Raw genomic sequence first — 13,240 nt, forward strand, 5'->3', positions numbered from 1 at the left:
TAATAAATAAAAATACCTAATTAAATATAATTTTTATTTATTCAGTTTTAATAGTATTACTGCAAAGCATTAAGGGGACGTAGTACCCTCATGTGTTATCTTCGTCTAACACACGTGCGAAATAGCAAATTTTCATTCATCTGTTTTAATATTGTGCTGTTAGTTTTGATATTAGAGTGAACTGACCGATTATACAATTTAAAGGTAAGATTATAACCCAGTGCTCCACGTAGCCTTTTATTGATATTGTTATTTTTAAGTAAGTTATGATCTTTTTGAAATTGTACATTTTATACATTGTAAAGTATGTACCTGACCATTAAATTATGATGCTATTATGCACTAATATTTTTAAAAATTCAAACATCCAAATTTAAAAATAAAAATATTTGAGAAAAAATAAAATTGTTCTCCATATTTTTTTGATATTAACTTCAATACCTAATTTTTAACCATAATTTAAATCATTATATCGTAATCAAGTACAGTGTACTGAGGGCATAGGCGGAGATTGGGGGGTGCTTGTGGGGAGGCTTAGTCCCCCAAAAAGATCGAAAGCCTCCCAAAATTATTGAACATTTTTCACAGTCATGTAGCCGGCCGGGCGTCGGACTGATTTTACAACAACTGCCAAAATCTTGGAACTTTACAAAATATTTTTTTTCTCGAAATTTAATCAATATAATAATATTATTACAACACATTATACCTGCTATAGTCGCGACGGATTGAAAAATGTAATAACTCTTCAATATTATACATTGAAAAAGATATCAATATCAGTATTGAGAACATTTTTATTATATTTGCTAATCAAAATAGGTTTATTATACTAAAATAATAAAATATTTGTTGTATTATAAATTAATGATTTTAAAGTACATATGTAGTTAGTAATGTGTATTTAGTAGGTTTTCTTTTTAGTTGGTAATTATTAGTTGGTTATTTAGTATAGTTAACGTGTATTGGAAGTAATACAGTGGACGCCGTTTATAAAAATCACTTTGGGACCAGCACGATATAAGTCTTATAACCGAATGAATCTTATAGGCGAAGTTAGGAAAAAAATTGAATTAAATATTTATGAATTTTATTTTACTATATATTTTGCTTTAATTTTAATTTACTTTAATACATATAATATTACATATTACATATCTACTATTGAATAAATTTAAAAATTTAAATTATAATACATAATTATACATATTATAAAAATTATTACATATTAATAAAAAATTATAAAAGATGTATGATGTATTTATTATTTATGACAAAAAAAATTGTAATTGTTTTGAGTATTAATATCTCGAAAATATATTTCTCGTACTCATATTACAATAACAATAATTGCAAAAAATGTGAAATGCGATAAAATTTGTTGTAAATACACACATTATAAAGCATGAATTGAAACTAGAAATAACCCAAAAAATATGTAATTTTTAAAAACCAATTTTTTTCTAAATTTTAACCAAAAATGTTTATTTTTTTACGAAATTTAAGTATTATAAACAAAGTGGTGAGTGTTATAACCGAATTTTTTTATAATGTATTTGGATACGTCCGAATCGTTTCACACGATGTTGAGTCTAATAAGCGACTGAACGTTATATCCGTGAGTCTCATAAACGGCGTTTCCTGTACATATTGATATGAGTGAAGGGGTGTGGGGGCAAAGCCCCCACGGCTTATTTTCCAAAAAATATTTAAGCCCCCCCCCCTAAAATTCAATAAAATCTCCGCCTATGAATGAGGGTAATTTTCACTAAACTTTATGTATGGCGTGATGTATAACATGGTTTATTTACACGTTGAGCCAGAATTAACACCACTACTGTAAACTGTTAAAATAAAAGTAAAGTAGCGTAAAATACAATTTTCCTGAATTCCTTATTGAACAATTAAATATGTAGTTTAAAATTAAATTGTTTATAAAACGTATACTACTTATGATTATGGTGAATCATAATAGTATTGAGTTTTGATGAGTTCTGTCCCTTATAAAATTACGAGACCCGGAATATAATCTAAGGTATATGATGTACATTTTATTACAACAAATATGTATATGTATAAAAGCCTTAGCCTCCACAAGTGAAATATATAATCATACAACGATATATAGATAATAGGTACTATAAGACATAAGTATCAATTTATATTTTATATAGATATTGATTTTAATCACTTTTTTATTTCTTCCTAATGCAAATCTGATTTAATTTTTATTCTCAAATCGTACTTTTCGTACTTTATTTTTCAATTTCAAACAAAACAAAAATAACCTAATACGATAGTAATTGCATTACATATACTATTTGAGTATAAGTCAAATTGTACTAAGTTTTATTCATAATTCATACCATCTTCTGATCTACAACATATAACGTGTTATTATTTTAATATGGAATTAATTATAAAAGCTACTATTTAATATAGGTACTTTGTGTCTTTGAAGAGTATGACACATTCAATTATGTAGTGTCATATATTAATTGTCTGGCAGCGTACCAATATGTTAGAATTTTTTTTTTTAAACCACGATATGTACTGCACGATGAGTCATATATAGTATATCGTATAGGCTACCACATTACACATAGTTACAATATTTACGCACATCGTACTGGAATAAAAAATATTGTATACTTCATATAATTAATTTAATAAAAAAACCGAAGTATAGGTACGTTACGACTAAAAATTGTTTGCTTCTAAGTTCAAATGTATTTTTGTTAATACTTATATTGTTTATATTATATTGTGTACTTAAATATTTGTATGTCCTATATTGGCAAATTGAAAAAATAACCTAAATAATATTATTAAACAAAAAATAATGATACATCTATGTCACACATCCCCAATACATTTTCAATATTTTTAGTTGTATTATATAATTTGAATAGGTACTTAATATATTTGTATATTATAGCTGTTACAATAAAACAAATGTTAGGTTAGCATATAATAATCCCTAATCTACCGACTATTGGCTAGCTTTGTCAATGTAACATAACAAGTTATTTTTATATTTTATGGTACCTGGATATATAAACTAAAAAGTATTACTGTTATGGCGTTGGAGTATTATTTCGTTAAATATTATAAAACATTATTAGGTATTCAATTAAAAAAAAAATCTTACCTATAACACCTAGGTCAATATTACGGTTCAAATAAGCAACATTGACCTATAATCCATAAATACATTTAAGATGTAAGTATAGTGAAAAACACATGTTTACATTTTTTTAAATAAAAGAACGTGTACATGATAGTTCCGAATCTTTTGAAATTTATTTGATATTAAAACTAATAAATAATACAAATTAGTGAGGAACGACTGATTCGTTATCTCTGAAGCTATAAAGATATTAGATAATTAATTATCAATAATTTGTGAACATTGTAAATAGATATTGATGTAAACGTGTGTATTTTCGTTTTGAACTTTATTCTTATCTTTAAATTATTACCTATCCAATGTCCAACCCTTTAGGTAGTAAAAAATTGATCACGCCAATAAGATAAAAATGAGTTATTATCATAACGAAGGATTAAAATCCTTATTTAATGCATACTCAAAAAAGCAAATATTGGCTTAAAATAAATATTTACCCAATACAAACTGCAATGTACGTTCAATAACTAAAGATGTTTTATGAGCCAAGATCGTGTCAATTGTTAATATATAATACAAACGTTACAATATTTGATGCAATGATACTGTCCTTGTACTTAAATAGTAAATATTATATTGTCAACATAATTTGTGAGTTGGTCAAATAACTTACGTTTACATTTTAAAATTTAAATGCATTATTATCACTAGGTATATAGCATTCAAAACGTAACTATTTTAGATAGGTAATTTAAAATTGTAAATTATTTTCCACAAGGGAGTTTTAATAAAAATATATTTTTATAATTATTATATAATTAATATATAATTACATAAAAATATATTTTTTAATATTTAGTGTATATCTAATAACATTTTTTATTTGACTCAGTATTCAATAACAAATGATAATGATAATATAAAGGTACTATGTAAATGTTGAAAATTGTATTTAAATTTACTATTTTTAAGTTGCTGTAAATACTTTAGTTAAACTAGCAAAGGAAAATATATTTTTTTAATTAAGGATAAAAATACAAAAAAATTAACTTACGATTCATATTTATTAGAATGTGATTTAATGTCATCTTTCAAAGCAGAAGATGCGGGATGGGATTCGGAAGTTAAAAAGTTGATAACACTCTCACTAATCGGCATAATATTTTTAAGCCGATCGCCACAAACATCCAAGTTTTCTTTTAGTTTCTAGAAAAAAATCAATCAATCTTAATGTGTAATTAGAAAGATGCACATCGTTTAAACTTACGTGGAGTGTAACTAATGACTCAACTAATTGATCTTTCGATCTAATCACTTGATCAACGCTTATTAAAGCATCTTTTATACGAGTAAACTCAGTTTCGATTTTTCTACACTCATCTTCGATATTTTTCCATTTATCACCGACTTCGGTCACTAACATTATTCGAGATGACATTTCTTTTTCTAGTTCCGACCATTGTTTCGTAAGTGAATCGGTTTCAGATTGGATTTCGTTGTTGGCCACAAACTGTTTTGATTTATTCAATAATAATTCCAGTTCGTTTTGTTGGCGCTAAAAATGCAAATATTACTACTATTAATTCATGATTAAAAAACAACTTAATAATATACGTTGCTTACAAGTAAATCGTTTTGCACTAATGTAATTTTTTCAACATTGAAGTATAAACCAGCTAAGTTTTGAATAGGATCTTCGTTGTATTTACAGCGGTCTAAAATCGATGATACTTTATCGACAACACTTTTATACTCCTTCAAAAGACCAAATTCATCTTCCATTTTTTTCTGAACCAATTTAGCCGAATTCATTACATCTTCGAGGTCTTTATTGAAACCCTGTTGTTCTGCCGTCAGTACATCGTTTTGCTGAGACGTTAAGGACGGTCTAATTTTATCTATTGAATGTTTGATTTTCTTTGTGACTAAATCATAAATACTTTTATCACTGAAAAATGCCTGAAAAAAATTTATATTGATTGATAAATAGATCAATCCAAAACTTGCATTTACTACTGTATATACTTGTAAATATTCCAAATTTGAAACTATACTCGTGTAATCATTTTTATCTTCTTCGGCAGATTTTAATTTTTGTTTAGCTTCGTTAATCCACAACATAAATTTATCCTTTAATTGTTCATAGTTTATACGATAGTCTTTATTTATATTTAAATACGTTTGTCTGTCTTGCAATTCTTTTGGTATAGTATTTAGAAATGAGCTAGCTTCACTCAAACATTCAAGCATTGTGCTGTCTTCAATATTTTCGTTTTGAGCCGTTGAATGTATCGTTTTTAATCGAGACAAATATTCATCAACTCTTACTTTTAATTCCTAAAAAAAAACTTAACGTTTCAAATGTATCTAAATAAGTATTTAAGGTATAAATATATGAAAAATATTTTACTTATAGGAAAATGATAGAATGCATATTTTATTCAAGTATAGGTAATGACTAATGAGTTTATACATGTAATGTAACATTAATAATAATAATTAATAATATTTAAATATAACCAAGTACCTACTAAGAACTATGAAAGCCATGTCTATTTATATTTTATGAACAATTTAAGAACAATTGATTAGGTACCTACTAACCTACTTACTATTATTTTTTATGTATAAAAAAAAAGGTTTGCATTTTTGATGTAAAATATTACTTTCCTAGTATATTAAATTGAAATTTTAAACATTCTCTTTTACTAATTGAGAAACTAATTTCGTATTAATCATAGTAATCATAGGTAATATGATTTTATTTAATGTATCTAATTATTAAACAACACACCAAGAAAATAAATTTTATTCAAACTTACTATTTACAGTGTTACTTTTGACCTAATAATGTATAGTTTAATCCTAGTTTTTTAATGTGTATTCAAAGTTGTTCAAATTATTTAAAATAACATTACCTCGTGTGTTTTTAAATCGGTTTCAACACTATTAATATTAATTTCAAGTAATGGTCTGGATTTAATGAGAGCCTCGTTTTCACGTATCCAATCTAAAACTTGTTCTAAATCAGAAGCAAGTTTAATGTGTTCTGCTGCGGTAGCTTCAAGTTTTTGTCTTTCTTTTTCCACAGCTTTTCTCAAAGTAAGCAATTGTTGTTTTAATGACTGCAACTGCTGAGTTATGTTGTTATGATCAAATGCAGAACCTACTTCAGCAATTCTTTCACCTTTATCTGTTGCCAATAAAAGAGTTGCTTCACACTCTTGAATCTTAACAGTAACCTTAAATATATTAAATAATAATTAATTTAGAACATATTGCAAATATTCAAAAAAAAAAAAATATATAAAAACCTCATCAAACTGCTTAATTTTGTTTTGAATAGTGTTTCCAGATTTTCCAATCTCATTGACCACACTAGAATATTTTGTAAGAAACATAACAATATCTGCAATTAATGTCATAAACTGCTCATGAAGGTGTAATAATTGTCTAAGTTTTAATAATTGTTTTTCAATTGTATTGATTAGATCTTCTTGCTGCTTAACAATTTCATTGAGTGATTCATTATCATTATCGCTAAATTTATCATTCCATTCTTTTAGTTCTTTTAACAATGTCTGCAAACAAGAAAATTCATAAACAACTGCACAACAATTCTAAATTTATATGGTTGATTTACTTCATAAGACATTATCATGTCTTTTACATCATCCATAGTACTTCCCACTGGACGATCGAGCTCTTGCAAGTTTGACTGAACTTTTAGAATCATTTTCTTACTTTCTTCTACAGTTTTTGAAATATTTTTAATTTTTTCCAGATACTGTCCAATTATTTCAATTCTATCTTTGATCATGGCTTTTGTTCTTTTTTGACTGTTTTCCAATGATAAAATTTGATCACTAATTTTTAATGTATCTGGTTCACACAATACCATTTGTTCACTAATTATCTTAAGTTGTTCAATAATATGATCAATTTCAGAACTCCTCTTATTAAGATCATCATACTGTAATATGAACATATATTAACATTATTAACAATATATTACTTAAATATTTGTATTTATTTAATAATAAATGACACATAAAAAAATACATATTAATATATAATACCTACTAATGAATTTTAAAGTTAAAACGAAAAATTTACCTTTTGCAGTTGATCTTCCACAATACTTAAACTTGATAGACGGACATCAGCAGACATGATCACTTCTACTTCACTAAACCATTGTTGACATAAATTAACATTATTTTCAACATTTTTTCTATTTTCCAAAATAGATTTTGATTTTTCTTCAATAAAATTACTCATAGTATCAATTTGTTTAGTTTTATTTAGAACATCTAAATAAACAACGCACATTTATTAAACTTAAATTAATAAAATAAATATATTGATTGTGCTTAATTCAATAAAATAATTTACCATTTAAGACTGATTGTATTACTAAAATATTGTCTTCATCACAAAAAGCAGATAAAATTTGACTATTTTTTTCCAAATCTGATAATTTTCCATCTTTAAAACATTGAATGTCTACTTTGAAATTCTATTAAAATTAATTTTAGTTAAAAATAAGTTTATTAATCATTATGTATGTATTAAAATAAAAAATGTATCTTACCAAAATTTTTTCATTATTTTTCTCAGCTACAATTAATTCTAAAGGTTCAAGTTTATATTTATCTGGTGAGAGATCCTTTTCACTACGATCTAACCACACGTTACATTGATTAAGAGAATTTTCAAACTTTTGACTGGCTTCATGCATGTTTTTAATTTTTAATAGACTTTCATTTATTTCTATAAAAAACAATATTTTATGATTTTTTATTATTGTAACAGTTAGGTTAAGTTGTTATTAAAATGCGAAGAACCTTTTTGACTTACTTGTTTTAAAATTATCCATTTTGTTGATAGTAGGCTTGTAGAATTTCTCTTCAAGGTTATTGTATTCTATTGGCTCTGATTCAAATTCTATAGCATTGAGTTTAACTGAAAGCGAATCAGTTAGAAAGATTTGTTTTGTCTCTGCTTCTTTATTAATATTTTTAAAATCAATTAACTTCTTTTCAACATTGTTACTATCATAACTAATTATCTTATTTTCATCCAACAGTTGTGATTTTTCATCTATCCAACTATTAATTTCTTCTATTTGTGACTTAGCATATAGTAAATTTTTTTTGGAATTTTCTAATATTTCATATTTTCTTTCCATTCTTGTCCAAAAGTCTCTATAACGCCTATCAGCGGATTTCATCTACAAAAAAATTAAATTATATATATATATTAAATTGTTATAGTTACTAATATAAATATAATATAAATGAAATAATTTATATGAACAAAGTCATAATTTACTTATTTGTAAAAAATATAACGTAAATACCTGATCATCAAGTAATTGAACATCTGATATACTGACTACTTCTTTTAAATTTTGACAGTTCAACCTTAAATTATTGATGAGTTTTTCTCCATTATTGATATAATCTTCTTTGATACCATTAAACAGATCTAGTTTTTGTTGACATGTATTTCCACTGCCTTTTTCCAAGGATTCAATACACTTAGACAAATTATCAAACCAATTTTGTAAATCTGTTTCGCTATTTTTATATACTGACAATAAGTTTTGATCAGATTGTTTTTTCAGGAGTATTTGATTTATCTGTAGTAAATAAAAAATTATTATTATTTAATTTATATTATTCATTAAATTTCAAAAATAATTTATTGTTTAACATTTTTAAAATAAATTAATAACTTTTAAATTGTTTTTTTAGTATAATTAATTACCAAACTTACCATATCTATCAAATTGTTAAAATCAGTAACAAGTTTATCAGATGGATCATCTGATACTAATTCCATTAATTCCAATTTTTTATCATTAACATTTTGTAATATTTCATTTAAATTGATTATTTCTTGATTAGTTGCATCTATGTTAATCCTAGTTGGCTTTTCCTTCATTTTGTTCAAAATAATCATTTCTTCTTCAATCCATTTATAAACTATTGCACGCTGGTTGTGTTTATTTTCCAAAATTGATATCATATTGACCAATTCATCAACATAGTTTTGCACCTACAAAAAATAATTACTATTATAATAAAATTCATAAAAAACAATATTGTGTAATAATTCATATTGTGCTATTGAATCAATTTTATTATATTAACATATTATACTGTAATATTAACACACAATATTATAAAAAATATATAAATATTAAGTATATATACACAATCTATTAACAATCAATATAGAACATAATTACATACATAATCAGTATACGGAATTAAAAGCTTAGGTATGCCTGTGTCTTCTAAATGTTCAAGCATTGATAACAGTGTTTTAGAGGGTTCTGGTGACGGTTTGCTTTTCTACATAGCATAAACAACATAAAAAACAACACTACTTTGTTATATGAAATCAAAAAACTACAAACATTAGTATTTTTAAACACACAATTAATCATATTGTTAGATTTAAGAAAAAAATTCATTATTTTGTTATAAATATTAAATCAAAACAATGCTTTTCAAACATTATAATAGTGTATTATATTATGCATTACAGGTTACCTGATCAAGATTTTCTTCTAAGCGTAAACGGATGGCAATTTCTTTTTCGGGAATCATAGAACTTGTAGACTCTACAGGACTGCTAGGTCTTGATATACTCGCTACCGCAGCCTCACAAGCCTGTACAGCTAAAGCCAACCTAATTTTTTCCCCTTGTAATTTATCCAAAAGATCCTACAATATTTAAAGAAAAAAAAAATCTATGAAATTAAAATGTTTTAGAATTTTTACTCATTTGTTTATTTATTATGATTGATTTTATTTAGTAATTAGTGACATAGTTTGAGGTGTTACATTATGTGTGAATTTAGTCTGCTATTTGAAATATCAAAATGTTAGGTAGTTACACGTTCTGAATCTACACAAACCTCGAGTAATGCTTATAAGAGCTATTTAAGTACATAGTTATAACTCTGCTCATAAACAATCATTTTTTTTTGATAGATTGGATAAAGTAGCGGTTCCCAAACTGTACACCGCGATCTACGTAAAATTGGTAATCAATGAGTATTTTTTTTGTTCTGTCTTTCATGTTATCCATAGCAGGGTACCATGGCTAAATTGGGTCCGCAAAAAAATCACCGCGTAAAAAAAGTTTGCAAACCGTTGGGATAAAGGTATAAATTTATGAAAAACTATAGATTTTTTTCCAATTTAAATTTTCTCAAAAATGAAGGATTTTAGTTATTAAGTTATTTCCATATTTGTGTATTTTCTTTTCGATACCGCTTATAGTCTTTTACAAATATTGAAAATACATAGAGTTGAAACATCAAACAAAACAGTACATAAACATTTTACCATACTAAAAAATATATATTTAGGCTGATTATATAACAAATAAACCACTAGGTACCTAGGCATCTAAAACAATGTTATTAGTTTATAAAAATACAAGTAATTAATTTTACTTTGTCTTGTATTTATTTTTAATTATATATTATATAACATTTGTTACCTAACATCAAAAAAATTTTATAGCAATATGTTCTTACTCGGTAAATTGTTAATTGCTCTTTAGCTTCGGTAAGAGACCAATTATCATCTATGGTTTTGTTCATAAGTGGTTGATAATCATCCAAATTTGACCAAATACTTTCCAACATATCTTCATATTGTTTGAATTTTAATAAAGACTCTTCTAATCTAGCTTTTATTTGGTGGGCTGTGTTAAACAAGGAATTATAACTATCTTGAATATTACTCAATTGTTGTTCAACTATTGTCTGAATTGTTGGTGTAGATGTAACATAACGTTCTATTTGAGTTTTTCCTTTCGATTTTAAATCATCTAATACTTCTTGATATCTATATATAAACAAAATAAAGAATTACAATTATATTTCATATTTTAAATTATAATTTATTACTGAATAATTTCATTGAGTAAGACTTGGTGATGTCTTATTTGTTCTTGTGTTTGTTGTCTATTGGTGATATATAACGAATTATGAGCCATCAACTGAAATGATATTTGCAATAACCATTTTTCAGATTCTTGAAGTGCTTGTAAATAATTAGAATGTTGTGATATTTCACTTTCAAGGCTATCTATACGTTTCAATGTTTTTTCTTTAAGAATATTTTTCCTTGTTTTTAATTGTTTAATATCAGCATTAAGATTATTATTTTTACAGAACTTTGAAAGTTCTTCGGTTTCAGTAATAATATGATTGAAATCTATTTCTTTTTCATCAATCTCATTTATTGAATGATTTAATCTTTCGAGAAGCGTTTTCATTTCTCCAACATCTGCTCTAAAATCATGCTTTTTAGTGGTTTTAGATTCCAGTGAACTTAGCCATTTCTCAAGATTATCTTTTGCTTCATTGTTTTCTTCCCAGCGAGCTTGAAGAGATTTCAAATGTGCAATAACAGAGTTTAAATCAATATTTAAACTGTTCCAACTATTATTTAGTTCTTCCATAGCATTAACTAAAGCATTTCTTTCTGCAGCTAATGTGTTATTCAATGCTTTGGTGAAAACTTCCTGCATACCATTCATTAAGTATTGACCTAAAATTTAAATATGTAATTTAAGCTAAGAATTTTGATTAACTGTATTATTATTGTTAACGTGGCAAAATGAAAATTTAATACTATAATCATTATGGTATAATGTAATCATAAAATTATATTTTTGCTATAAATAATTTAATAATACCTTCTGTTATTCTAGAAGAAACCAGATGTACTGTTTGTAATTTGTCTTTCACCCAATCTAAATCGCCTTCACCAATACAATCTTGAACTGTACCATGAGCACGATTTAACCATTCTTCAACTTTTTCTTTTGCTGCTATAAATTCAGTATGATCAGTTAAACTCTTCTCTGCCTTTGATACAAGTCTAAAAAACAGTAATTAGTATAAACATCAGTGCCAAATTATTCAAAAGTTTATCGTAAAAAAATAAAAATCCTAACCCTTGAGTGGTAGTTAATAAAGTTGTGTATGATGATTGTATTTTTAATGTGTCATCCCTAACCCAATTGCATGCACTTAATTCCATTAATGATTCACACCGATCAGTGAGTTCTTCAATAGATAAATTTTGATTAATGATTTCTTGAAGCCAAAGTTTGTATTGGTCCAAATCATCTGGAGTGTATGTTTCATTAGACGACGAAGCTGTATTGACTTTATTGGTTAAATCTGTTTCCCAATCTTTTAATGCCTTATATACTACATTAAAATCATCCCACGCCTTAGAACATTTATTTAATGCTGATTGAACTTCTTTAATGAAATGCTTTAGCTCATCCCAGTCACTGTTTAATTGATTTTTATCTTGGTTCAATTTATCACAACCTTCTGGTCCAGTACTGTTTTTCAAAGTTTCAATTTGTGTTAAAACGTCTTTGATCATTACTTCACCATTTTGAGAAGATTCCTCAATATTCTTTAGTTGGCTGATTTTAGAAGCATTAACTTTATAATCACCATGTGTATCAGCACAACTTTGAACTGCAACTCGAGTTTTCCTTAACCAATCATTTACGTTTATAAACTCAGTTCTATAATCTTCATGTTCTGCTACTTGATTTTCCATAGCCAATAGTTTATTAGTTATCTATAATAAAAAAAAATAACAATAACAATAATAACACAATATGAATGGTTTTTTATGTTTTAATATTAATTATTACCATATTAATAAGATTATTATATCTTGATACACAAGTTATTGATTCCGGAGATGAAGAAGACTTATTGTCAATATTGGTCGATAAGCGATTAACCTGTAAATCATTATTTTAAAGATAAGACTTATTTAAATACAATTGTATATTTAAATGTATACATACTAAATCATTGTGAGTATTAAGTTCATGAAGCAGAGACTTCAATTTTTCAAATGCAGTTTTCTTTTCACTTAAATCATTTAATGGTTGATCAAGATCATTTCCATTGATTTTAGAGCTTATATCATCCAAGCATTCATTTAATATTTTTATACATTTCTCTAATTCTTCAAGTTGTGATACTTTTATTGTTAAATTATTATTACACACCTTTAATATTATAAAATTGTATAAATAGTAAAACTT

General features: G+C 25.6%; 1 protein-coding gene across 1 annotated transcript in view; it reads right to left on the bottom strand.

Moving 5' to 3' along the window:
- LOC113552227 (nesprin-1) overlaps positions 1-13,240 on the bottom strand; it is a 67,454-nt gene that overhangs the window by 14,597 nt on the left and 39,617 nt on the right. Inside the window, exons 65-85 of the mRNA XM_026954983.1 lie at positions 12,998-13,204; positions 12,839-12,931; positions 12,116-12,762; positions 11,855-12,039; positions 11,061-11,706; positions 10,686-10,998; positions 9,691-9,864; positions 9,388-9,489; positions 8,909-9,190; positions 8,490-8,771; positions 7,988-8,360; positions 7,722-7,900; positions 7,523-7,646; positions 7,244-7,440; positions 6,771-7,100; positions 6,442-6,708; positions 6,046-6,369; positions 5,153-5,464; positions 4,751-5,086; positions 4,395-4,682; positions 4,182-4,333 (exon numbers count right to left, since the gene is read on the bottom strand). Of these exons, the coding sequence (XP_026810784.1) occupies positions 4,182-4,333; positions 4,395-4,682; positions 4,751-5,086; positions 5,153-5,464; positions 6,046-6,369; positions 6,442-6,708; positions 6,771-7,100; positions 7,244-7,440; positions 7,523-7,646; positions 7,722-7,900; positions 7,988-8,360; positions 8,490-8,771; positions 8,909-9,190; positions 9,388-9,489; positions 9,691-9,864; positions 10,686-10,998; positions 11,061-11,706; positions 11,855-12,039; positions 12,116-12,762; positions 12,839-12,931; positions 12,998-13,204 (5,813 nt within the window). The remainder of the gene's footprint in view (positions 1-4,181; positions 4,334-4,394; positions 4,683-4,750; positions 5,087-5,152; positions 5,465-6,045; positions 6,370-6,441; positions 6,709-6,770; positions 7,101-7,243; positions 7,441-7,522; positions 7,647-7,721; positions 7,901-7,987; positions 8,361-8,489; positions 8,772-8,908; positions 9,191-9,387; positions 9,490-9,690; positions 9,865-10,685; positions 10,999-11,060; positions 11,707-11,854; positions 12,040-12,115; positions 12,763-12,838; positions 12,932-12,997; positions 13,205-13,240) is intronic.

Source organism: Rhopalosiphum maidis, chromosome 2, assembly GCF_003676215.2.
Source record: "Rhopalosiphum maidis isolate BTI-1 chromosome 2, ASM367621v3, whole genome shotgun sequence".
NCBI lineage: Eukaryota > Metazoa > Arthropoda > Insecta > Hemiptera > Aphididae > Rhopalosiphum > Rhopalosiphum maidis.